This window comes from Felis catus, chromosome A1, assembly GCF_018350175.1.
Source record: "Felis catus isolate Fca126 chromosome A1, F.catus_Fca126_mat1.0, whole genome shotgun sequence".
Classification (NCBI taxonomy): Eukaryota; Metazoa; Chordata; class Mammalia; order Carnivora; family Felidae; genus Felis; species Felis catus.
This window is the reverse complement of record NC_058368.1, coordinates 197,347,373-197,373,199: the sequence shown is the minus strand read 5'-3', so window position 1 is coordinate 197,373,199 and position 25,827 is coordinate 197,347,373. Positions and strand designations below refer to the sequence as shown.

Below are 25,827 nucleotides of genomic sequence, written 5' to 3'. Positions count from 1 at the left end.
TCCTCTCCAATCTTGAGTCCTCTGTTTCCCATTTTTCCTGCCCCTGAAGTTCATTCTCTACAGCTGAGTCCTTGTTCCTTCCTTCCCACCTGGACATCAGCCATGAACTTGTGGCCAAGTGACTCTCATGCACCTGCATTCCCAGGCTTCCTCTTTCCATTCCCCTGCTGGGGCTTTCCAGATCCCTGCCCTGCCTGAATGAGTGTCTGACCTCTGGCCCAGCCTCCACTCATTGGTCCTGCCCTTTTTCCACAATAAGACTGGCCACTCACCGAGGGTTGACCCATGCCACATGTTGGGATATGAATTTTAATGTCCATTCTGTCATTTAAACCTCAGAAACATTAAGCCACGAGGGATCTTAGCCCATCGTGCAAATAAAGAAACTCAGAGGTTTTTTTGTTTTTTTTTTTTTTTTTTTTAATTTGTCCAAGTTGGCACTGTTCATTTCTAAAGCTTTAGGTTGAGCCTTCTGCTGTTTGGTCTTGTAATATGTGACAGTAATCATTCCCTGACATTTATTGAGCACCTGACATGCCTTATCTCACTTAATCATCAAAACAGCCCCACGCAGCTAGTCCCGGTATTATATCCACTTTACGAAGAGGGAAAAATAAGGCTCAGAAAGGGTAAGTGACAGGGACCAGGTAATAGACGTTGTTTAAACCAGAGTCTGGGGCGCCTGGGTGGCTCAGTCGGTTGGGTTGCTGACTTCGGCTCAGGTCATGATCTCGCGGTCCGTGAGTTCGAGCCCCACGTCGGGCTCTGTGCTGACGGCTCAGAGCCTGGAGCCTGCTTCGGATTCTGTGTCTCCCTCTCTCTCTGACCGTCCCCCCGTTCATGCTCTGTCTCTCTCTGTCTCAAAAATAAATAAACGTTAAACCAGAGTCTAACCCTGACAATCTGACTCCAGAACCCCACACACACCCTCAAGCAGCGCTCAGTCTCGGGCTCAGAAATCAGCACATGGGAGGGCTTCTGCTTTTTTTTTTTTTTTTAACTCCTTTAACAACCTAGAAGTTTGGGAAGAGCGTAAGCTACTTCCAGCCCCGAACAAGGTTTCCTCACCTGCCAAAGTAGGGGTGGTGATGTACGTCCCAGCCTCGTGATCACATGACACGTCAGTGAGAGCAGTGCCTCCCTCGTTCAGGGTTACAGAAATGTTAGTGGTTGGTTGTAGTAGTTACACCGAAAACCAAATGGCGAAGGGTTTCTTTGTTCATTCCACAGGAGTAAGAAGCATAAGAATAACAATAAGGAATCCTGACTTCCGGCGACTATTCTATCCACACGCAAAGAATTACTTCGTGAAGACTTGTTGCATACAGGCATGTCTTCTTTCTAAAAATAACATGCACATCCTTGGTGGCCCTTACCACAATTTATAGGATACCTTCGGCAAATATGTATGTGAATATTGTCAATATCTTGAACTATAAGCATTGTGAGCTCAGGGACTATAGCTCTCTGTCAGGTTTTGGGGCTATAATAAACGCCCAGTGAACATTTGTCGGCTGGGTTCAATAGAGCCTCAAAATTCCCATGGATCCCACCTGGTTCAGTACAAGGCACAGTCTATACTATGTCACCTGAAGACAGAAAACAAGATGCCCAAGGGCCCTGCCCACTGAGAGACTGGAAACACTAGGTCTTGTAGCTGTCACCCTGGAGGCAGAGATAGCAAGACCCCGACAGTCCTGGACAAAGGGACAGCAAAGTATTCCAAGGCAAACACCCAAAGGCTGGGCTGCAGCTTTCTCCATCTGTATGCCCTCACCTACCATCCTCCACCCTAGAGAAAACCTTTCAAATAGGAGGAATTGACATGAGTAGAAAGGGAGCATGAGGCAGTGAAACCACCATAAATGGAGGAATCCGGGATCTGAGCTACTACTGGTGAAACCACGTGGGTCAGCAGCCAGGACTCTCTGGAGCAGGCAGGGGTCAGACCAGATGAACAGTGAGGCCCTGCTCATCCATACAACTCTGGAGCCTTCACGCTATAGCCATCCACACTAACAGTTTATCTGGGGGGGGGGGGGGGGGAATTGCTGACCGAACAGGCAGAATACATACAGAGCGGTTACGAATATGGACTCTAGACCGGGATGCAGCCTTCTCCTGCTTTTGTAAACCAAATCTCAGTGAACCCCGCCGCACTCCCTCCCACACGTAGTCTACGGGTGTTTTCACAAGGCAATGCAACCTCAGCGTCGTCGTGACGGGGACCACATGGCCACCACGCCTAAAACATTTCCTGTCGGACCTTTAACAGAAAGTTTGCCAACCCCTGTGCTAGACTCAACCTGGGTATCAACCCCGACTGCGCAGCCTCAAATTACTCGGCTTCCTTCGTTCTCAGTTCCCACAGGTCTTTGTGGACATTTGTGCAGTTATCCTGAGATTACACGTATCTTGGTAAACGCTGCACGCTCGCCGTGAAGGCCTTTAGCTACTATTCCGGCCACCATTTTCATTATGGCTGCCCGCTGTGCCAGTCCGGAGGCCCTCCCCACCCCAGCCCACCTCCGCATCCCCTCCTAGGGGACAGGCCGAAGGCCTCTCTCTCCCTTACTACCCATATCCACTCGAACACCAAACTTCATCAAACCTACACAGTGTCTTCCAGACGGGCCCCCCTTCCCACTGCTACCGCAATCCCCACGGCCCCAGATCCTATTCTCTTCCCCTCCTCCACTTTCCGAAATCTTACCAATCCTTTAAGACTTTCTTCACACGCTACCACCTTCCTGAAGTCTTCCCCAACCCTCCTCTTCTTTCCCTCCAAACCCTCCCCTGCAGATGCCTGCCATCCTCACCCAGGAACCCTTCCTGCCTTTGAGCGTCGTGAGTACGGAAATCCCACGGGGAGAGTTTCCTGGAAGAACCCTGTCCATACCTCAAGACCCACTTAATAAGAGCCTCCCAGAAACAAGTGCCAGAAAAGCATTTGCTCCAACAGACACATTTGTTTATTTTTTTTAATCAATGAGAACCTCCTGTGGCTTTCCCCTTTTTCCCTCAGTTACCAGGAAGCTTAGAGCTAAATTACAGTAACCACCTCAAGGTGTATGCAAATACCTGTTTCTCTGTGTCTGTTAAGCGCCTTGCAGGAGTAGGTAATTTATACCTGCTAAATAAATATCGCATTGTAGCACGTTCTCCTTGACGAACTGAGCTTTCTGCAAAGGGATGATGACCTTATGTTTGCAGGGGTTTCCTCTGACACCTAAGGCACTTCCTAAATTTCTTCGTATCACGCACATTAGTGGGAAAGCAGAAGAAAGGGAGTTGTACAGATCAGAAGCTCAGAGATTAGAATTCTAGAATATGAGGCTTCAAAGATCCCCATCTGGATCAACTTCCAGAATGATAGAATGAGGACCGCCAAAAATCCACTCCTCACTAAAAGGACATTCATGGGGCGTCCTGGAATGGAAGCGGTGTCGCTCTGGGCCACACCTCCTGTCCCCTCACACGCTGCAAGGATCCAAACCTCCCGTCCTAGAACGGAAGGCAAAGATGGCGGGAGGTTTAGAGGACACCCGATTCTTGCAAGAGAGGAAAAGGGTGAGAGAGAGGGAGACAGAGGGAGGGAAACAGAGAGAGATTATTATCTATTAGTGATCTGGCTGCCCTGATGCCCCAGGTTGCCATGTTGCCCAGAGAAGCAACGTTTGTCATTCAATTAGCTTCTCCCCAACCACCTCTCTCTCTGCTCAACACTGGCAATTATCCCTGCCGTATTTTAGATGTCATTCATAATTACGAGTACAACGCCACACTGCTAATCTGTTGCAAAATGAAGTCAGATCTCTTGCAAACCATGCAGAATGTAATGGAATCAATTAGAGGCCTGCTGGAAAGCAGAACAGCCGGCCACACCGCTGGTGAATGAGGAGTAGGCCGATTGGACCCAGTGGGGACGTGAGAGAAGAGAAAACTGGCAGAAGATAGCAGGATGCTTCACGTGAGAATGATTCAAAGGTCAAGGGGTTAAAAGAAGCTTTGGGGTAAAACAGTTAAGGTTTGGTGTATTTTTGCAAAGAGGAGGCTTTTTAAGAGAGGGCTGAAAAGTCAATCGCAGAACAAAGGATATTCCATCGTGCTGTTATGCAATCTTGTGCACACAATTGAGCTAAAAGTCAACAGTTCTTTTGCTGTTTATTCTATGACTTGTTGCCTGGTTGCAATTCTAACCTAAGTCTCTTAACTAAAAGGTGAAAATAAACTTAGGTCCATCACTTCCAGATGCATTTTAAAGGTAAGGTTGCAAATCAAATGTTTTTACTGTCAAATTTTACCCACCGGCCCCCCACCAGTGGATTGACTTACTTTGTGTCCTTTCTCTATTACCCATTGTCCACAGGTAACCAAGACCTCCTGAGGGGTCCAGTCCTGTATCACTGCCACCTCTCTAAATTAGGCCCCCTTGGGGCACCCGGGTGGCTCCGTCGGTCAAGCCTCGGACTTCGGCTCAGGTCATAATCTCGCGGTTTGTGAGTTTGAGCCTCGCCTCGGGCTCTATGCCGACAGCTCGGAGCCTGGAGCCTGCTTCGGATTCTGTCTTCCCTCTCTCTCTGCCCTTCCCCTGTTCTCTGTGTCTTCAAATAAATAAGTAAACTTTTTTTTTTTTAATACTATAAGGTCTATGCCACCGTTCCCATCTTTGATGAGGAGGCTGAGGTACAGAGAAATTAGAGAACTTGCTCGAATGTGCCTGTGAACTTCACGTCCTGAGGAAAAGAGTGCTGCTTCTCCTCAAGGAAGGTAAGCTGTTTCCAGGACTGTCCCCGAGCCCAGACTCACCTGGCCGTGTTCAGGTTCCGATAGAGCTGCCCGAGGGACTCCAACAGCCTCCCCTCCATCTCTCGGTCCCTGAGTTGCTGAGCTAGGGCCAGCCAGTGCTCATGGTAGGTGATGCACGCCTCGGGGTTTGGGGAAACAGAGCTGTAGAAATGGCAGAGGGATTTGGTGACCTGAAGCTGACCTGAACATAAAGCAGGGACATGGATGAGATCACTTGAGATAGGACGAGGGCAAAATGTGATCGAGCACTTTTCTCTGAAGCGTGCCACAGCGTGGGACATACTCACTCTTTAGGTGCCGATGCCTTAAGCCCAACAGCAATGCCATTTCGTAACAAAGGCGGCCGCTGGCCAGCTGACGTCCAGACACCAGGACTTGGGCCAACCAGAGAAGCACCTGCACTGACTCCATGTCTGTCTCCACGCTGGTCTGGAGTTCAGAATAGAGTCGGACGGCCCGCAGGAGATAGTCCTTGGCTGGTTGCCGAGCCCAGGACTTGAGAGTCAGGTGGCCAAGATTGGCCAAAGTCACCGCCTGGTTACGCACGTTCCCCATTTCCTGAGCTCTGTTCAAAGCCCGGAGATAGTTCTTGGCTGCCCTGTTCACCCGGCCTTCACCCTGAAGTGCAAGGCCCAGGAGGTTATGGACCACCCCCTTTTGGGTGATGCTCTCCGTCTCCTTCTGAGAGTATAGCAGTGGCTCAAGAATGTCCAACGCCTTCTTTGCCTGGCTGGCTACGAGATAGGCCCACGCCAGGCACAGGGAAGACTCGAAGGCCTCCTGCTCACCCAGCAGCTGCCCTAGCACCAAGGCCTGGCTCAGGTAGTGGATGGCGCCATCAGGAGACCTGTGTTGGAGGTGCACTTTGGACAGGATGAGACACAGGGCCCTCTGGGTGCTCCGACTGGCCTGCTCTTCACAGGCAACCAGCGCCTGCCTGAGCGCTGGGCAGGCCAGGGCAGAAACCTCACCCCAGCTTAAAGAGGGAACTCCAAGGAGCTTGGCGGTGTTCTGGAGAACCAGGTAGACCTGCCAAATTGGAAGGGACATCCCTTGGGCACTCTGGGTACCACGTTGCTGGACAGAGGCCACCGCGAGGTGTGGAAGGTATTTCTTATCGTACAGAAAACTCAAGATGGTGGCCACGGCATCCAGGTCAGGAGGGTGTCCAGAGAGGAGGTGCAGACGCTCGGCAAAGGGCAGGATCTCCTCATGCCGGCCTAGGTCCAGGAGCAATCGGATGGCCAGGAAGCAGGCCCTGGCCTCCAGGACACAGCTGCCAGCCACAATCCCCTGGCGTAGCACATAGGCCACCACATCAAGCTCATTCTTGGTGCTGGACTCACGGTCAGGCAGGCAGGCCAACAGGGCACCTGCCTTTTCCAGCAGGGCTGAGCCTTTATGCCTCAGCCTCTGCCTCAGGTAGATGGCAGCCAGATTGATGTACAGAGCCGCCACCAAGGATAGGTCCTCAAATGCCCCATCGAGGATGTACATAGCCTCCTCAAAGTACACCCTGGCCTGAGAGAGTTTGACCCTCCTGACGCTCAGCCGGCCCAGGAGGAAGCAGAGCCGGGCATGGGCCCAGGTCATGTGGTTCCTCTTGGCCCACTTCCTTGAGGCCTCCAGGTAGGCCACAAGTTCGTCCTCCTCAGAGAAGCTGTAAAAGGAAGACGTGAGGAAAGAGAAGGAGGAGTCGTAGAGGCTCCTAAAGTGGTCAGCGTAGCCCTTGTGATCCAGAAACGCCAGCATGGGGGCGAAATTCTCAGCCTCCTCCTCTTCCTGACCAGTGTTTAGGTCCACGAGCAGTTCTGGGTCATCGAGGTCATCGGGCTCTGGCAAGTGATAGCTGTCTGAGGCTGCTGAGAGGAGCTCCTCCTCCTCCAGGCTGGAGTCCTCGGAACTGCTGGACTGTCTGGAGCCCACGGCCTGATGCTCCTCCCAGGCTCTACCAGTCCTGGCCTCCTTGAAGCCTTCAGGCTGGGACGCTGTAAGGGACAGGCAGAGTTGGGCAACCCTAAGCACCTGCCACTGTGGTGGCCAGCTCCTGGCAAGAGGGCAGGAGGCTGTTCTGAAGGACCGGAGGTCAGGTTCGGCATGATCTCTACTCACCACTTAGATCGTTTGGAAGATTCTGGATGGATTCAAACCCACCTGGATGGAGAGGAAAGACAGACCTGGTGTTAGGTCAGTATAGGCCACCATGCCTAGGCCTGCAGGTATATACCCCAGACCCGTGGTCCCCTCAGGACCCTTTGTGTTTAAATTTCCCTAAGAAACTGCGAAGAATCTTCTCCTTTATCATCAGCTTAAGAGCTGTAGGGACCTGGAGAGCATCTTGTTTAAGCCACTCACTTCACGGTTGGGCACTGAGGTAGAAATAAGACCCAGAGCCAGAAAAGAAAAGTGGAGAAGCTAGAAACACGAGCTCTCTTCTGGGAGGTGTGGGAATGGGGAGGATGACAAAATCTAAAGACCCAAATCTCCCAGGCAGATGACAAGAGAGCCATGATCAAAACTCCCAAGCATGGCGCACTTTGTGACATGTGGCATCATGCCACGTGGACACCCTTCCTTCTTCCTTCCTCCGTTCGTTCATCATTCATCTTCTCAACAGTCATTGATCCAGTATGTACAATGGGACACGGGACTAGGTGACCCAGGGTGACTAATGAAGCAACTAGAGTGAAGAGGCCACTGAGCGTCCTGGTTTTGGTCCTCACGTAACCTCATGGGATGAGGTCGAAGGAACAGTCTTGAGCACAGCATTTAGATATTTTGAGTCTGAGGTACTCGCAGGGGCTCTAGGCTGAGAATGAAGTAGATCTGTAGCCAAAGAAAAAAGTTGAGACTTGCAAATACAGATTGAGGACCCACAGCCCATCCCAAGGAATGGGCCCAGGTCCTAGGAGAAGTGTTTGGACAAGAAAGCAAAGCAGCTGGGGGAGGGGAGTTTGTGAATGAGCCAGAGAAACACCAGCATCTCCCGGCGGGTGGGAGGCAGTGAAGGAGACTGGAAAGGCACAGTCCGAGAGAAAAGAGACACAGAGACCAAGGTGCCTGTGGGACCATCGCCTGACATCACAAAAGTGGAAGAAGGCTGGTCGAGAACCAAGAAGACACCTTGAGTTTGGCAGCAAAGAACTTAACTCTCTTAGCAAAAGCAGTCATGGTACAACTGTGGAAGCGAAGACCAGGTTCGTCTCCATGGGACAGGGGCTTCTGGAAATAAGATTCTAACTCTTCCTGGCAGAGAAACAACAGCTGCCTGTGCCCTCACTCTGCGCTCTCCAATGAACTTTGAGGACAGCAGGCCCTTCACCAAGTCAAGCCTCTGCCTACCACTCTCTGTGAGAGTCGTTGTACATACTTGAGATCTGTAAGCTCTGAAGGGTAGAAGGCCCCATGGCCAAATGTGGGAGAGATAGGGAACCGGGCTCTGGAGAGCTACCGTTGTGCCCTGGCCCTCCCTGACGTTGAGAGCACATGAGAGTCTCACTGCAGCCATATCTCTCCAGGCCAGGGCCACCAAGAACACAAATGGTGCGTGAGTTGCAAAAAGATGCTCCCTCTGGGAGGAAGAAGTACCCAGAGGCACTCCTTCCTGGGGCACAGGACTTGAGGAAGCTGGAATTTACCAACAGGATGTCCCTCTGCTGGTTGCCTTGGTGACAGTGGAAACCTTTATAACCACTAGGCTCTGCCCTGCATCCAACAGAGAGGCACTCTCGCTCTTTAGATAGGAGGCAATCAGCTACCCGGGACCTGCTCCTAGATCTCTCCCAATCATTGGATCAACGGTTGGTGGATCCATTAGATCCAAGTCTGTGGCCTGCCCCTGCTGAAGGCAGACCCGAAGTAGTCCTGGATTGTCGGACCTCAGCAACCCCTGCCAGACAACGTCCACAGCTTCAGCTTCCTGGTCCAGCCTGGTAGGGGGTGTGACCTGTTTGTGGCAAGAAAGTTCTGCCAGGGCTGATGCAGACGCGTGGGCTAGGTGCTCCTCACAAGTGCTCCTTGTGCACGGTGAAAGATTCTAATGCCCACCTCTGCTCCAGGGAGCGGGCCTGTGTGTTGCCTCGGCAGATTCTCTGTCCTGGGCCCATGAACTGTGCCCCATCTGATCTGGCCACACAGGGGTGGACACAATATCACCATCACTGAAGAGATGCGAGAACCACTCAAACCACTCAAACCGCTGTCAAAGGGTGAACGTCCTTCCTGACACAGAGCAGCGGGCCTTTCCAAAGTAAGGAAAAGGAGTGGCAGTCGTCGTTCGCTCAGTCAGTCATGCAGAAACTGATGAAAACTGCCAGCACTGAGGTCCCTCCCCCACCCAAAGCCAACACACCCCAACAGACGAATGTCATTCTGTGTTGGGGCCAGTGTGGTAGAGGAGGGAGGGTCCTGACTAGAAAACGGAGAAAGGCGGTTCTTGGCCTGGCTCAGGCACAAATTCACCAGGAACTCAATTTCCAATCTATAAAATGAGAGGAGAAATCACCTCTCAGAACCTGTAACCTTCTACAGTCCTGCCTTTATCACTGGGGACCTAGACCCCCTTCAGCCCTAGGGGAAGAGACCTCAGTCTCAAGTCAGGCAGTTTTCTTCTCCAAGATTAGAACGGAAGGCTCAATCTGGTTGACCTCGCAACTGGTTGAGTCCTCAACCAGATTGCTCAACCAGTTGCTCAGCTGAGCTGAGCTTTCAAAGGGGTCTGAGGAGCCAATACTCACTAAGCCGGTAGACAGACGCTATGTCGGTATGAGCAAGGGTGTGGAGGAAGCTGGCACACTCAGCTTTCCTGTCTCTGCCCAGGACCCACAGAGAGCATCTTTCCTCATCGCTGAAAAAGGCGGAGCTCTTGTTCCTGCGTTGAGACAAAAAGGCATGGATGGTGATCGGTGCCAGGCCCCAGACGCAACCATTCTCTCTCCAGCCCAGGATACAGCGAAGGCCACAGAGAAACCGCCAACTCGCCTGCCATCGCTGAAACCACACTCCTCAGTTCATTGTTGCATAGGGTATTTGCCTCTCCTGCCGAGGAAGAAAAGCTATCAGCACCCCACTCGCGAAGAGGTGAGCTATGCTGCTGCTGAGCAGGTGGAAGCGGAGACGAAAACACCCCTCCTGGTGGAACTCCACCTCTCAAGAAAAACAAAGGCCCTTCTCTCGACCCCTCCCCTTTCTTGGAGACCCCCCGGGGCCCATTTTTAATGGAAAGAGGAATTGGTTGCCCCCAAAGGGAAGGGTTGAAAAGGGACCCTTAAGAGATATTTCTTTGTCAGGGACGGGGGGCACAATCTAGAGGAGCGATGAAGAAAGTTTGACTACGGTCAGAAGGGACTTTTCACAACTGCTGCCATCTCATCTCACGACACAGAACAAAAGCGCTACGTGGCATTCAGAGAGTGGATGGGAAGTGGGGAGAAGGAAGGTCAAGGGCGGCAAGAAGTGACTGCAGATAATAGAGATCCTTATACATGCTGTGCTGTACAAACTCGTTGTTAAAACCAATTTGCTTACTAGAAATTCGCCATCGAATCAAAGAACGTGGGAACTAGAAGTGCTTTGGAAAGAATTCAATCCAGAATCTACCTGAACAATTTTTAAGATGTCTTTCAGGTCTAAATCAGGCTGGGGTTTTTTAAACCTCAGAATCCATTTTTTTAAACAAAAATAACTTGGAAGGCCCGAGAGTTAATAACGGCTACTAGTTGGGGGGCGGGGAGCTTATCGTGAATCAGACCGTCTGAGCTCATATAGTCTACACAATTGCCCTCTGAGGCAGGAGTTATTCTTATCACTTTTTGCAAAGGATGACACTGACACACAGAAAAATAAAGTTGGTGGTTAGGAAGTGGTACAGCAGGATGTAAAAAGAGCTTCTCTAGTTCAGGCTGAATTGAGGGAGGGGCAGGGATGAGAGTGCTGTGGTCTGCCACCTACATTTGTCCCCAGAACTCAGGTCAACCCGGCGATGAGAAGGCCAGGAGCTAACTTGAACGGCTCAAGGTGGCACCACCAGTTCGTGGCAGAACGGGCACGAAAGCTCTGTCCCGACACCGGGCCCAGGACTCTTTCCATGACACTTACTGACTCTGCACCTCTCTGGCCTGACTTCCAGATTCTCCCAGACCATGAGAGCAGCCATCCTCAAAAGAGCACCTAGCTGAAATCTACAACTAAACTTAGCTGAGGTTAAAAAAAAAAAAAAAAATCATAGGATTTCAAATCTCTGTAGAACCCTTACATTTTACACAGCATTTCCTGAACTCGCTATTTCATTTAGCGACATGCTCAGAATGACACAGCTAGAAAGTGGTCAAGCTGAGACAGAAACTGTGATCTTTTGCCTGTGTGCCTGTTGCCTCATAGCTGATCTGCCAATGGCCTGAGTCCCAGCTATTTAGAAAGAGTCCAAGACGCCTCACAAATTACATTAGGGTTTCCCTGGCATGGAAATTGGGTCAGAATGGTAGGACTTCTAGAAATAGGGCAGGCTGAGCTGCTCCACAGGGGGCTACTCTCACCCGCATACACAGACAAATCCTAGATAAAACGTGACATGGATGAATATTCTCATACATTCTTTAACCTGAAAGGAAGCAAAGAAAATGCCTGGGAGCCAGAAACAAAAGGAGAAACCAAAGTCAAGTTGAGAAGCCAGAGCAGATGGCCCCGAGACCCCAGGGGTTCTCAGCTGGGATACTTGCCCTCAGAGTTGGGGCTCACCTTATAATGCCACACAGGGACAGGAGATGTGACTTTGGGTCTATGTGAAGCCGGGAAGCTGAATTGAGCTCCCTACATAGCTTTGAGCTCCCTTTGAGCCTGAAGTCTGGAAGAACTACAACTTCTGTAAAGAGGAGATGGGAGGGGCGCCTGGGTGGCGCAGTCGGTTAAGCGTCCGACTTCAGCCAGGTCACGATCTCGCAGTCCGGGAGTTCGAGCCCCGCGTCGGGCTCTGGGCTGATGGCTCGGAGCCTGGAGCCTGTTTCCGATTCTGTGTCTCCCTCTCTCTCTGCCCCTCCCCCGTTCATGCTCTGTCTCTCTCTGTCCCAAAAATAAATAAAAAACGTTGAAAAAAAAAAAGAGGAGATGGGAAAACTAGCCTGCCAACAGCACACTTTCCATCTGTGTGAGTCTCTGGAAAAAAATCAAACACCTGGACTCACACCATTAGAAGGTGTGGGCTCTGAATTACACTCTACAATGGAGGTATCAGAGTCAGAGAACTTAACATTGAAAAACCAGCTCCGGACCTTGAGTTTCCTCGAGTTCCTAAGTTTTCAAGGAAAACAGATGCCAAAACTGCTCTGCTGGGATGTTTTCTTCAGTCCAGCTTCATGCAGAGACCATGTTTTAAAATGTTGGGAATTCGTTCACGTAACCAAAAATACAAGCGCGAGGAAAGGAGCCACGGACAATGAGTGCCAGCAGGTGCACAAATAGGTAAATGAACACTACAAAAGCTAGAAATAGCAACTACCTGAAGAGTAATTTATAATAGGCATGGTTAACATGATGAAATAAAAGACTGAATAGAAGCTACAGAGAAAATATGAACCTGGTCAGTAGAAACAAGTATATGTGAAAAATAGCAAAATACAAATTCTAGACATGAAAATAAAGGCATGGGCACTTAGGACGACATGAGTTGAGTTAAATGGCAGGTTTAGTCTCAGCAGAGGAGAGAATTAGTGAAACTGAAGACGGTTCTGAGGAAACCACCCAGAATGCACCTAGAAGAACAAAAAGATGAAAAATGGAAAAGAACCGATTAAGCGAGATTGAGGATAGAATGGCAAGTCCAACATACCTCTGATAGGAATATTCCGGAAGAGAGACTAAAAAGAATGAGAGAGAGGCAATATTCAAAGGGAGAATGACTGAGAATTTTCCAGAATTGAAGAAAGACATGAGTCTTCAAATTGAAGAAGTACACCACGTCCTAAGCAAAATAAATAAAAATAATAAAAATTTTAACATGACTTCCATTTCTTTAGGGCTATCGGTCTTTTCATGTTTCCTGTTTCTCCTAATCCTTCTTTCTGCGTTCAACGATCTATTACTTGACTGTTCGATTTACAGGATGAAAGTTAAAGAGAAAAGATAAGAGCATAAATCAACGAAATAAAAACAAATAAAGTAGAAGAAAACCATAAAGGTAAATGTGAAATTCGTGAAATAGAAAACAAAGAAACAATAAAGATGGTCAACATCAGAAAAATTGTTTCTGAGGATTCATAAAATGGACAAAACCCTGGCAAAACAGATTTGAAATTTTATGTTAATAGTTATTTTCCCCTCCACTTTGAAGGCTATTCCATACTCAGCTAAATTATCATTCACAAGTATATTTTAAGTATATTTAAGACAAACAAGGACTGAAGACTGAGAGTAGTTACAACTCACAGATCTCCAGTGAAATAACTACTAAAAGATACATGATGTGAACAAGGGAGTGGACACCTTGCGATAAATATGTAACAGAAAAATCACATCTAGGTATATCATAGTACAAACCATTAGTAAGAATAACCTTTAAAAAATGAGAAAAAAAGGTGCCTACCTGCCAAGAAATGGCTGTGAGATTAACAGCAAACTTATCATCAGCAAAAATAGATGCCACAAGAAATGGAATTATAGGGACACCTGGGTGGCTCAGTCAGTTAAGTGTCTAACTTCGGCTCAGGTCATGATCTCACGGTTCGTGTTTGAGCCCCAAGTTGGGCTCTAGGCTGATGGCTCAGAGCCTGGAAACTGCTTCAGATTCTGTGTCTCCCTCTCTCCCTGCCTCTCCCCCACTCATACTCTGTCTCTCTCACAAAAAATAAATAAATATTTTTAAAAAATTCTTTAATAAAAAAAAGGCAGAGATAAACAATATGAAGTATAAAAAAGGGGATGTAAGAAACAGAATTTTTCAAACTTCTAATACTATGAAATACTGGCTTTACTCTTATGTTCTTTTATCTGATACTGAGTGCATTAATTTTTCAGTTTTGCTTATTTTTTAATTTACACATTTCGATGTATACATTTCCTTTAAGTAACACTTTGGTGAAATGAACTATATCTACTATAATGTGAATATCCTAAATTTACCCTATCAACTGAAAAAAAGGCCAGTTACAGAAAAAAAAAACCATTTATATACATTTCTTTTTTTTTAATTTTTTTTCAACGTTTATTTATTTTTGGGACAGAGAGAGACAGAGCATGAACGGGGGAGGGGCAGAGAGAGGGGGAGACACAGAATCGGAAACAGGCTCCAGGCTCCGAGCCATCAGCCCAGAGCCTGACGCGGGGCTCGAACTCACGGACCGCGAGATGGTGACCTGGCTGAAGTCGGACGCTTAACCGACTGCGCCACCCAGGCGCCCCTATATACATTTCTAAATACACAAAACTCTAGTATCTTGTTGTTGTTGTTGTTGTTGTTGTTGTTGTTTTTGCAAGTGAACATCTATTCCTAAAATGTATCAGAATAAGGACTGGGAGGATGCATATCAAATTCAAATAGAGTCTGCCCCTGGGGTAAGAATCAGGACCAGAAGGCAAAAGTCAGAAGGAGTACAAAAGGGTCTTCAGTTATATCTAAAGACATTTTTCCCTCAACACACACACACACACACACACACACACACACACACACCCCAAATACTCTTTAAAAACACAAAATCAAAAGAAAAGAATGGTCTGGCATTCTGTCACCATCAGACGCTTTTAAATCTCTAAAGGCACTCTGGCCAAAACAAATACCATGTCTATTTAGACAGAATGCCTGCCCCCACGTTTTAAGAACCAGTTTTCCAGCTGCTGTTGCTGTGAAACTAGGTAGCTGATAGTGAAATATGTGCTGTTAAAAAAAGGAAACCCCCAACTTTGCCTCCTTGGAAAAACAGGATCCCTTTCCCATGTGTCAGAGACACAGACCAAACCTGTCTCACAAAACAGCTTCTGTGAAATTTCACTCTTAATTGTCCCAATTTGGTTAAATAAATACAGTTGGATGGATGCATGGATGGATGATGTATGGATGGGAGGGAGGGAGGATGGATGGATGGATGGATGGGTGGATGGATGAATGAATGAATGAATGAATGAATGGATGGATGGATTAATGAATGAATGAATGTACTCTTTAGGGAGTAATATACTAGCACAGGGAGGGAGACTATGGGAAGAGGAAGGACACCAGCAAATGCTAGACCTTCTTCAGAAACCTGATACCACATGAATACAGACTAAGAGTGACACCCAGTGGCCAGACCACCTGCATAACACACAGGATGATTCCCAGGACCTCTGCACCCTGACTGTTGCTTGTGACCAGGTGGTTTATGGACTTTGACTCTCATTGCTGTGATTTGGGGAGGTCTGTAATCTAGGGAGTGTTTTGGGGGGAGAGGGGGTGTGATAAGCCACTCCCCCCCCTCCCCCACTCCTTCTTCCCTCTCTCCCTGTCTCCTGGCTCACTTTCCCCTTCCCTACCCAATATGTAGTCTCTAGTGATGGGGTCCCACAGGTGACGAGGTAGGCCATCAGAAGACACTAGAAACAAGAAGAATTTCTCATGCCACCACTTCAGTACAGGGGGTTATGTTCTTCATGGTGAGAGTGGACCCAACGAAGTCAGCTAAAATGTGGTAATCAAATTAATTTAGAGGTACAAGTTATTGCCATTTGGGGCAAGGTACGAGGTACAGAAGTCCCATAATGTATGACATCTGACACATGTCCCCGACATCTTATTCAAACTGCTTCTCAAAGATTACCCATGGCAGTAACAGCACTAGTGAGAGTCAATGCGTATTGGTCATATACACACACACACTGTGCCACGCACCATTCCAAGTCCTTTACATGTACAGTATTAGCTCATGTTAACTCCTGACAACCCTATGGGCAAGTACTAACATTGTATGCATTTTACAGTTGAGAAACCTGAGGCATAGAGACACCGATGGACACATCCAAGGTCCTGAAGCTGGGAAGCTAGCGGAGACACACAATGTGCTCACATGGCCATAAATGCCTCTCAGGCAGTCTGGCTCTGGAATTCTGATTACCAAGCTATGCTGCCTCCCGATGACCAGTGACCTCCCCATGGTCACGGACCTCTCAGTGACCAGTGACCTCTCAACGGTCAGTCCCAAAGGCCTTTCAGCAGGCAGCCCTGCTTTACCGCTTTGCAGCCTGCAACAGTGTTCATGATCTCCCCACCTCCCTTCCTCCCTCCGCCTCATCTTGCCCCTTTGTTCCTTCGTCTCCTTTGCTACATTTCTTTCTTCCTCTGCGCTGTAAATTGTTCTTCCCCGCCAAATCTCAGTGCTCTTTATTCTTTCTCCCTCTTACCAGGACCTCAGCTGCAGAACTGTGTTGCTGAAAAAAGAATGCTAGGTTTAGCATCAGGATTCTGGGGTCCCAGACGCGGAGCCTTGGGTTCAGCCCTTTCACTCCTAGGGTCCTCACTAGCCCCCGCGGTAAATGAGGGGGTGGCTTGAGCAGTGGTTCTCATTGTGGCTGCACATGAGCCCCACCTGGGGAACTTCCATAACCATGGCTGCCCAGGGCCCACCTGCACCAATGAGATAGAATCTCTGGGGGCAGAACACAAGCATCCATATTTCTAAAGCTCTTGGAATCTCTAAATTCCTGTTGACTGGTCCACAGCAGTGACCTCTGCTCTCCGTTCCTTCCACCCCTTCCTAAGTGCCAGCCTCAGCATTCTCACTGGTCTCTTGCCTCGAGCTTCTCCCCTGCCCATGCACACCTCGCTCAAAGCCATGGTTAGAGAAGTTCCAGGCACATCATTTGTCACCCTTTCTCAGAGACACTCGCTGGCTCCCCGTTCTCTGCCAGTTAAAGGACACAGGCCCCTGCACAGGCATTCTCCGTCTGCCACCTCATGGCCACGTCATGCCCCGCCAAGTCTTTGCCACACCAGTGCTCTCCTGATGACCTGCTTCTCAATGAGCAGGAGCCATTCCTCAAGCATCTCCCTCACTTTTCCTACCTGTGTTCACGTTTCTCCATTTCCATCAGTTGAAATATCTTGCATCATACAAAGCTGGCTCAAATACTGCCTATTTCATGAGAGTTCTCCGAACACCCTTTTCCTCCTTATAAGTTCCCATTCGCTCCATAATCCTTTAGGGGCTCAGTGAGTCTCTTCCTTGATTAGACTCACTTGGATTCCCACATTTCTGTGCAGGGAAAACGACCTTCTGTCTCTTCTCTCTATAAAAGTCAGGGCTTAGAAGGAGATTTTGCCTGTCTTCCACTCTCTTCGGTGGCTCTTTCATACAAGGGAAGGGATTCCAGTCCGAGTGTTCAGGGCCTTCGATAATCCTTGAGCCACGTTTCCCCTGTGTCTCAATGTGGCAGCCAACTCTGTTCCTTCGGGTACTTTCTGGGCCCAGACTTCCTACTGTTTCTTATCCTCATGCAAGAAGGCCAACCCAGGGAGACTGGTCAATATTCCTGCTGCTCATCGGTCACACGATCTGCTTCTCAGAACCAGCCCTCTAGACTCCAGGCAGAAACGAGTATAAGATGCACTCTACCATCATGGCCAACACTGCTGCCACACAATTAGCTTTCAGCAGGTAAACCTCCATGGGAGGATCTCTCCTTTCCCTAAGCTGTAATCTATAGGTCCCTTTGCGAGCCCTTCCCTAATGGGGCCCCTTGATTGGATGGGTAAGTGGCAGAATACAAGGACCAACACCGCACCTGCAGGGATGACAGCAGGCCCTTCACCTTGGGGCCGTGCTTCTCTCCTTACAGGAAGGCTTTCATGACCATCTGCTGAACGGAACAGACCTGACTCATTCCTTGATCACTCATCCTCCCCTTCCCATCAGCCCTGGGGACAGCTTTGGTGGTCAGAATGCGCTCTTCCGGCTCTGTCTTGCCAGGGGAACCCCGGAGCTCATCTCCATCCCGTTCAGGATGGGGTGGGGCCACTGGGAAGGCGCCCATCTCCAGGATCCCAGAGGGCCTGTCTGCCATACTCACATTGGGGAGTAAGACTCAGGATCTATGTTCCTGGTGGGGACAAAGCCCACTTCTCCTGAGCGTGTCGACTTTCCAATGAACCACTGAAGCCCAGGTATGACAAAGCCGATGATCTCGATGCTTTCTCCCTGGTGAAAATTCAACTCATCCTTTTCTTCCCTCTCATATTCTTTCCAGGCCTTACATTTTCCTCTGCCTGTGGGGAGATAACATCCATGTCAACTAAATAAGGCAGAAACTGCTTCCAACATACTATGAAATGAAGGGTCCCCAGAATTTAGAATTTCAAGGACCAGTAAAATCATCTCCCTACCACACCCCCCCTCCACCAAAAAAAAAAGAAAAAGAAAAAGAAATTGGGAGGAATGACACAGGGTAACTGGCTCTTAACTTTGCCAAACTCGGACATTCAAAGAAAGGAGCTACCATCCACTGTCACCTTCGCTTTACAAAAGAAATGATGTATTAACAAATGCAGGAAAGAGCACCTCAGAATACTGGATATACGCTAAAACTGAATAAAGTTCACTCATGGCAAGCTGAAAAGTTTCCTATATTGTCCTACTATGTCTGATTTGCCATTATCACATAAATACTTTATGATGCTTAGCACAAATTGACAGACCAGTGTGAAAAACATTGTGGGATCTCTCCATTTCCTTCCAACTCCTTTGGCCACTATGAGCCTCGATTTCCCCAATTATTCCCCATTATTCCCCATTATTACAATGGGAATAATAAGAATGCTTGCCTCATAAATATTAGAAAAGCCAAAGCGATTACATGCACAATGCCTGGTACCTAATCAACCCTCCATAAATGTTAGCCTCGTGCCACCGGTGAACAGAAAACCACTCAGGACCCAGAGGGATTTGGAAGACTTCCCTTCTGACGATGGTCATTACTCAGCTTGATGAGTTTCCCAGCTAAGATCTAGTAATGACATATACATAAGCTCCGTACCGTCCAGTTTACAAAGTACGTTTAAGCCCATTTTCTCAGATCCTCCCCAGAGTCCCAAGGGGATCAGAATCCCCTTTTTATAGGTTAAAAGGGGGAAGCACAGAGAAGGTATGTGATTTGTCCAAGGAAGTCAGTCTCTCAGCTTCTGGTTAACACTTCTTTCCACTAATCCTGCTTTGCTTGGAACCATGGTTTTTGTGTGTCTTAGTTTCGGTATTTGTGTTAGCTGTTCTGCTGAAGCTACTGGCTTTTTTTTTTTTGTCCCCTGACATTTTTGATCAAGTTATTATCGGCTGTGTGTTCAAGGTCAGAAATTCCCACCACTTCGTGGGTTGATGGGATCTGTAGTGTGTTAAACACCTGCAGCGCGCAAAAACCATACTAAGAGATTTTCAGATGTCCTTTGGTGGATTTCTCATGATATTCGAAGTCAGTTTTATGGTAACATTTTACTCATTAGGAACTTGGGGCACAGTAAGCTTGTGAACCGACGGAGATCACGCTGGTCTTAAGTTGTGGTGTCAGAATCTGAATCCAGAGCAGACGTCACAGCCCTGTATTCATAACTCCAGGAAATGCTTGTACTGCCTCAGATAGCTGAAAATCTTACTTATGGTCAACTGATTGATTAGATCTGATGTCTGGGGTCCATAATTCCCTGCATTTCTTTTTATAAAGTGCTATTTGGGGAAAAAAAAATAAAGTGTCATTGGAGCTCAGAGCTTATAAAATTGCACTTGGGCTAAGTTGGTTGGTAGTGGGGAGGGACGTTAAGGGTGAAGATGAACGGAATTATATTTCAGACACTTAGAAAACATTACAGTTCATTTCCAGTAGATACACATATACTTATAGCTACATGTGTGTATGTGTATTTATGTGTACTCACATCCATACACATGCGTACAGAGATTACCTAGAATATACGCATATATACATAATACATAATATTATATATATGTAAATATTTCTCTATTCAACAAATATTTACTGAGTGTATCCATTGTGTGCATACATAATACATAATATTATATATATGTAAATATTTCTCTATTCAACAAATATCTACTGAGTATATCCATTGTGTGCCAGGCATTCTGACTCTTCCTACATTCAAGACCCATTTCACCTAACTTTAAGGGAAATTGGAAAAACGTTTTGACCAGAGATTGAGAACAGGCAGCCTGCGGCCCACATGTGGCCCACACCAGGCTGCTTATTCACCCATATGTCTTTAAATCCCTATGGTCCCTACCACTCCCCTACCTCTCCCATTCAGGCCCTCTCTGCCCCTGGGAGCATTTGTATCAATAGCCCTGGGTTGAGACTTCTCATTTCACAGGCAACGAAACCCAGGTTATAGACAGCAACCACTTTCTCCAAGTCCAGGGAGCAGCAGAGGCTAAACAGGAATGGCCATCAATGGACTCCAAACTTGCAGATAAAATTAGGAGGCAGGGCGATATGATCTCCCCGACAATACCATCTTCAACTCAGCCATACCGATCTGATAGGAGCCTGTCCAATCCCTCTTCCTGGAAAAGCCACAGCTTCCTGGATAGTTCTTTAGGAACCACCTGCCAATGGAAACGAGGGGTTTGCAAACACAGATTTCAAAAAACTGACAACAGCGAGCAGAATAGTCCGTTAAAATAACAATGAGGGTGATAATGGGTAAGTATCATGGTTATTATTCCTATTATAATGATGACCGACATTTATTGGGCATTTAGGCACTGTGAAAAGGAGAGGAATTCAGCAGGCCTGGGATGATTTTTTTGGCTCTGCGATTAGTTGGCCAGTGAAATAACTAACAAGGGATCCCTTTCCATTATCACTGTCAAATTCTCTGCCAGAGCCAGCCACAGGGTCCACAGCCTGGGATCAGGCATATTGTCACTCGGTATGTGACAATCTCCCGGCAGGGATTTTCAAACTTTAGTATGGAACACATCCTCTTATGTTCAAAGGGAGCTTATATAAAATGCAAATTCCTGAATCTAATCCTAATAGAGTCTGAAGATGGCCAGGGGGGCACTGAATTTATAGTAAATCCCCAGATGATTCTGATACAAATGGTCCCCAGTCCCCACATTGAGAAACATTGCATTTGGAGATCAGGCAGTAGGTTTCCTCTTAGGTACAATGTCCATCTGAAATTTTGAGTTGTCTCCAGTTTCATCAAGCTGTGCAAATTTTGACCGTTAAAAAAAATGACAAAAGACAAAAAACCATCCAGGTTTTCTTCCCACGCTGGCACCATAGATGCCCATATGGGCAACCATGTCTCCTCTGTTCCGTGCAGACCTCAGTTCTGCTCTGGGACCCACTCCCAAGATGTAGGTGGCTACTCACTGGTGGAAAGGGAGCGGCAGAGGTTCCAGGGCTGACACGGGCACCAGGCCCCGCTGACCAGTCACCAGGGACACGCCCTCCCACTCGGATCCGCCTTCAACTATTTTCACGGAGATTAACTCCTTCTTCCAAAGTGTCAGATACTCCCCTTCCTTCTCAGGCGGCTGAGCCACAGAGCACACGGCTCTGCAGAAGAAGTGGCCTGTAGATAGTGAGAAAAGCCCCTCCAAGGAGTAGAAGGAAGTGAAAAGGGATTATCACACAATGTAACATTTCTAACAGAAGCCGAAATACTTTTCTTCCTGGGAGTCAAGGACACACCCAAGGGAGAGCCATCCCAGAGAGACTTTGGCATCCCAGAAGAATTGTACCAGGGGGGAAAAAAAAGCCACTGAGAGGGAAGGCACTTAAATTAGACACCATAAGCTCTGAGTAATTTGTGAGAATCAGGTTTAATTGGGACTTTGCCTTGAAAAAAAAAATGAACCAAAAATTAATGAAAATACATTTAACGGAATTTCAGTTACAATTGCAAGCTTCTGCTTAACCTGAGGACCAGAAAAGAATAAGTTGATTTGGGCGAATATAATTTCTGCAACTAGATTTTACAGTAGCACAGTATGACATTCTTTCCTTCCATTGTGATTTGTGCAATGCAATCATAAACAGCATCATTTTGCAAAAGATTCTATGCAAATCTGGCTTTTTCACTGTGTCTGTGACGTCATCAGTTGTTAACTGATTGGCTGTAGCCCTGCTCAGATTCCTCCTTGTAAACAGATCAGCCGGTGATCCAAGAAGTTCCCTGACACCATTTTCCTCAATTTCATAGAATCTTGCGGGATTTGTAAGATCTGCAATTTTATTTCACAATCCAATCATATATATTTTAAAAAGGGGTTCTTACTCTCGGATGCACATTAGTGTTGTCTGGGCAACTTTCAAAAAATACCAAAGCCTGGCTCCTACCTCTGGAGATTTAATTGGCCCTGGTGGAGCCCTGGCATAGGCGTCTTCTAAAAATTCCCCAAGTGGTTCTAACACCAGAAAATCAGTGAGACTGACAAATATAGCTGTTCATGGGATGTCAGTGTCAAACCAAGAGACATGTTTGGAGTAATATTATAACAGGTGGGTTCTTTATGAATATTCTCACCTTTGAATGATTTTTGCCTCTCTGTGTATCCTAATTACTTCAGGGATGCTGATAATAAATATCCACATAAAAGCCCATTCCACCCCACTCCAAGCTCACCTTCCTGTATCAGAAGTCCCAGGTATATTGTTTCCAGGTGTTTCTCATCCACGGAAACTTGGATCTCTGTATCTTCCACCAATCTGCAGTTGAGCCAGTACTTATGGTCAAAGAGGAGATGTTCCAGACATGCAGATACATAGCCTAAGAAATCAAGCCAACAAGATTCCTGGACAACGTGATTTCTGCCATTAGCTGAGCCCAGGAAAGGTTGAGAAAGCTCCTTTTGGAAGTTCCTTCTTGGACTTCCATCCTCAACCTGACCCCATTTAACTGGCATTAGAAGAGCATAGAGAGGTAGCTAGAAAATTTCTAGAGTGAACTGATTCTTCTCAGCATCTGTTGGGAAATACAAGTCATTTTTAAAGGATATTTACCATTTCCAACATGTTTTGGGTCACCATAAATGCGCAATGAGCTCACCAAACCTAATTACCTTTTTCTAATACATCCATGGAGCAATCTCCAAGATCATAATTTGGACCCTGGGAGGTCCTGGTCACCACCCCCTTTCAGGTTTTCCTGACTTGAGTTTCAAATTTCTATGTCCCAGATGATGCAGTGGCTGGTGGGCTGTCCATGACCCACAAAGGAGTCAGGATTTTCTTTAACATCCCTTCTCTGACCCTCTCCATCAGTCATTGTCAGTATGGTCTCCCTTGTTAAAACCAGACTGGAAACTCTGCAAATTGCAACTATGGGTAATAATTCACACATGCCTATAAATGTGAATGATTTATGTTAAAATTTTGCTTCTGTTTGAGACTGCCTCTTTCTTAAGATGCAAAAACCTGTTTTTTTTCCATTCTGACTCTCCATTATACCTGCTTAGGCCTCGTGTGTTTTCTATAATTGTGCACCTTGTACTTTAATTGCACATAAATCACCTGGGGATCATATTAAAATACAGATGCTTGGGCGCCTGGGTGGCGCAGTCGGTTAAGCGTCTGACTTCAGCCAGGTCACGATCTCACGGTCCGTGAGTTCGAGCCCCGCGTCGGGCTCTGGGCTGATGGCTCGGAGCCTGGAGCCTGTTTCCGATTCTGTGTCTCCCTCTCTCTCTGCCCCTCCCCCGTTCATGCTCTGTCTCTCTCTGTCCCAAAAATAAATAAAAAACGTTGAAAAAATTTAAAAAAAAAATAAAATACAGATGCTGGGCCAGTTGGTCTGGGATGGGTGCTGGGATTCCACTTTTCTAGCAAGCTCTACATGAGGCCAATGCTGCTGGTCCACGGAGTACACTTTAAACTGGAGGCAGGTCTCTAAATGATCACAGGAGATGCACAGTATGGAGAACAGAAAGTCGCCATGACTACGAGAGAAGCTATACCTTCTAGCCAAGAACCATCTTGACCCCTCCCTCCCTCCGCAAGGTCATTTCCTAGAAAACCCTGCAATCTGAGTCCCCTTTAGCAGACAACTTCCCATCCCTTTCTTTGACCCTTTTCCAAAAACGTGGGCTACAGTATCCAGAGCTTTACTATTCTGAGCAGCTACTCTGATCTTACTGAAGACTGGTTTCCTTTTTTTTTTCGAAACCATCAATCTGTATCCTTCCCAGTCCTTTGAATTTAGTAGATCACTAAGAACTTCCTGCCAGTTGCTTGATTATCTGAGAAAGTAGTCTCTTCCTGAAATGCACACAGCATTTGAGGGTAGTAGTCAATATTTGCTTTAGATTTAGTTCCAGGTAGTTTGTGACATTTCAAAAGTTAACCATCCACGTTAGGGCTCTAACCTCTTTCAGTTATCAGAGCTGGGCCAATTCCCTAATGTCAAGCCCTACATATTGGCTGAACTTTGATGTAGTTGCGTCCTCCACCTGCCTGCTCCACATCATACCTAAGTTCAAGTAGGTGGAAAACTTCCAGATTTCCTCCACGGTCTTGAAGGTGATGAGGAACTGAGCCTTCTGGGACTGGATACCCACCAGCCTGGCTGAGAGGTCCTGGGTAAAGAGAACAGTGAGAAGACCTGGGGTGACAGCGTCTTGTTAATGATCTCATAGACACGCAAAATGCTTCGTATGAATTTCTTGATTGTGGCATTGATTTGTTTTTATATCACCAAAAAAAAAAGAAAAAAGGAAACAACCTAAATATCCATCAATAGGAGACTGGTGAATTATGATCATCCATGCAATGGAATATTATGATATTACTCAGCCATAAAAAAGAATGAGGAAATTCTTGGTGCTCTGACACAGCTCCAAATATATGCTGCTAGATGGAACAGCCACAACAGAAAGAAAGCAAGGTGTGGGGCGCCTGGGTGGCGCAGTCGGTTAAGCATCCGACTTCAGCCAGGTCACGATCTCGTGGTCCGGGAGTTCGAGCCCCGTGTCGGGCTCTGGGCTGATGGCTCAGAGCCTGGAGCCTGTTTCCGATTCTGTGTCTCCCTCTCTCTCTGCCCCTCCCCCGTTCATGCTCTGTCTCTCTCTGTCCCAAAAATAAATAAACGTTGAAAAAAAAATAAAAAAAAAAAAAGAAAGAAAGCAAGGTGCAAAGAATACCTTTTGTGTTAAAAAAAAAAAAAAGGTGTATAAGGGAAGGGGAAGGATAGATAATAGAAGGCACCTTGAAAGAAACTTTGATTGTGAATCTATGTCTAATGAGTATTTTCATAAAGCTGACAGAAAAACCAAATTACACAAAAACAAAAATCATCCACAATCCCCCCTCCTAGAGATCATCGATGTTAACACCCTTGTGTATTAACTCTGAATCCTTTTTCCTCTCCGTGAGTTTGGAAGTAACTATTTTTATATAAGTAGAATTACATTATGTAAGTTGTTTTGTAATCTTTTGTAACTAAATAATATTTTGTGAACCAGCTCCCTTGTCGTTAAATAACCTGCATTCTTCTTAATGGTTACATATGTCATTGCTACATTAATATAATTAATTCTTAACATTGCCTTATGGTTAGACATTTGAGTTGTTTTAATTTTCTTACCATCCTAAACAGTACCGTGATAAACATCCTAGAGTTAAATCTTTGTACACATCTTTGATAGTCTTGACGCAAGTTATTCTGAGATGTGCATTTGGGAATGCAGACATTCATGTTTTCAATCCTAAAACGCGGGGGCCAAACTGCCCTCCAGAAAGGCTGTGCTAGGCCAGTTCGCATGCTCCTCTACCCCAGTTTTTTTTTTAATAACTGAAAAAACAGGCCTGAACCACTATGCAGACTTGGTTTTCCCTTAAAATCATTTTCTGTTTCTCATCCAAGCTTCTAGAGTTGACTATAAGGACTGATGGCCAGAACATCCTTTCTCCCCCAAGCCAGGTCCTGCCATCAAAGATCAACCCCCGGAATGTTGTTCTGGGAGAACCCTGTGGAAAGAAGAGGGTAGAAAGAGAGGCTATCTACCCTGTGGATAGAAGAGAAGAGGACAGGAGAGAGAACAACAA

At 46.9% G+C, this 25,827-nt stretch overlaps 1 protein-coding gene across 7 annotated transcripts in view; it reads right to left on the bottom strand.

The window, feature by feature from the left end:
- SH3TC2 (SH3 domain and tetratricopeptide repeats 2) overlaps positions 1-25,827 on the bottom strand; it is an 88,056-nt gene that overhangs the window by 11,263 nt on the left and 50,966 nt on the right. For 6 of the 7 annotated variants that reach the window (XM_045037106.1, XM_019810918.3, XM_006928011.5 and 3 more), the window contains 9 exons: positions 24,254-24,359; positions 22,412-22,555; positions 21,157-21,358; positions 20,305-20,378; positions 17,839-18,034; positions 9,546-9,679; positions 6,922-6,963; positions 5,097-6,797; positions 4,810-4,990 (listed from right to left, as the gene is read on the bottom strand). In XM_045037106.1, coding sequence (XP_044893041.1) covers positions 4,810-4,990; positions 5,097-6,797; positions 6,922-6,963; positions 9,546-9,679; positions 17,839-18,034; positions 20,305-20,378; positions 21,157-21,358; positions 22,412-22,555; positions 24,254-24,359 — 2,780 coding nt within the window. Of the gene's footprint in view, positions 1-4,809; positions 4,991-5,096; positions 6,798-6,921; positions 6,964-9,545; positions 9,680-17,838; positions 18,035-20,304; positions 20,379-21,156; positions 21,359-22,411; positions 22,556-24,253; positions 24,771-25,827 lie in introns of those variants that run through there. The other variant, XM_006928013.5, reaches the window with a different exon arrangement.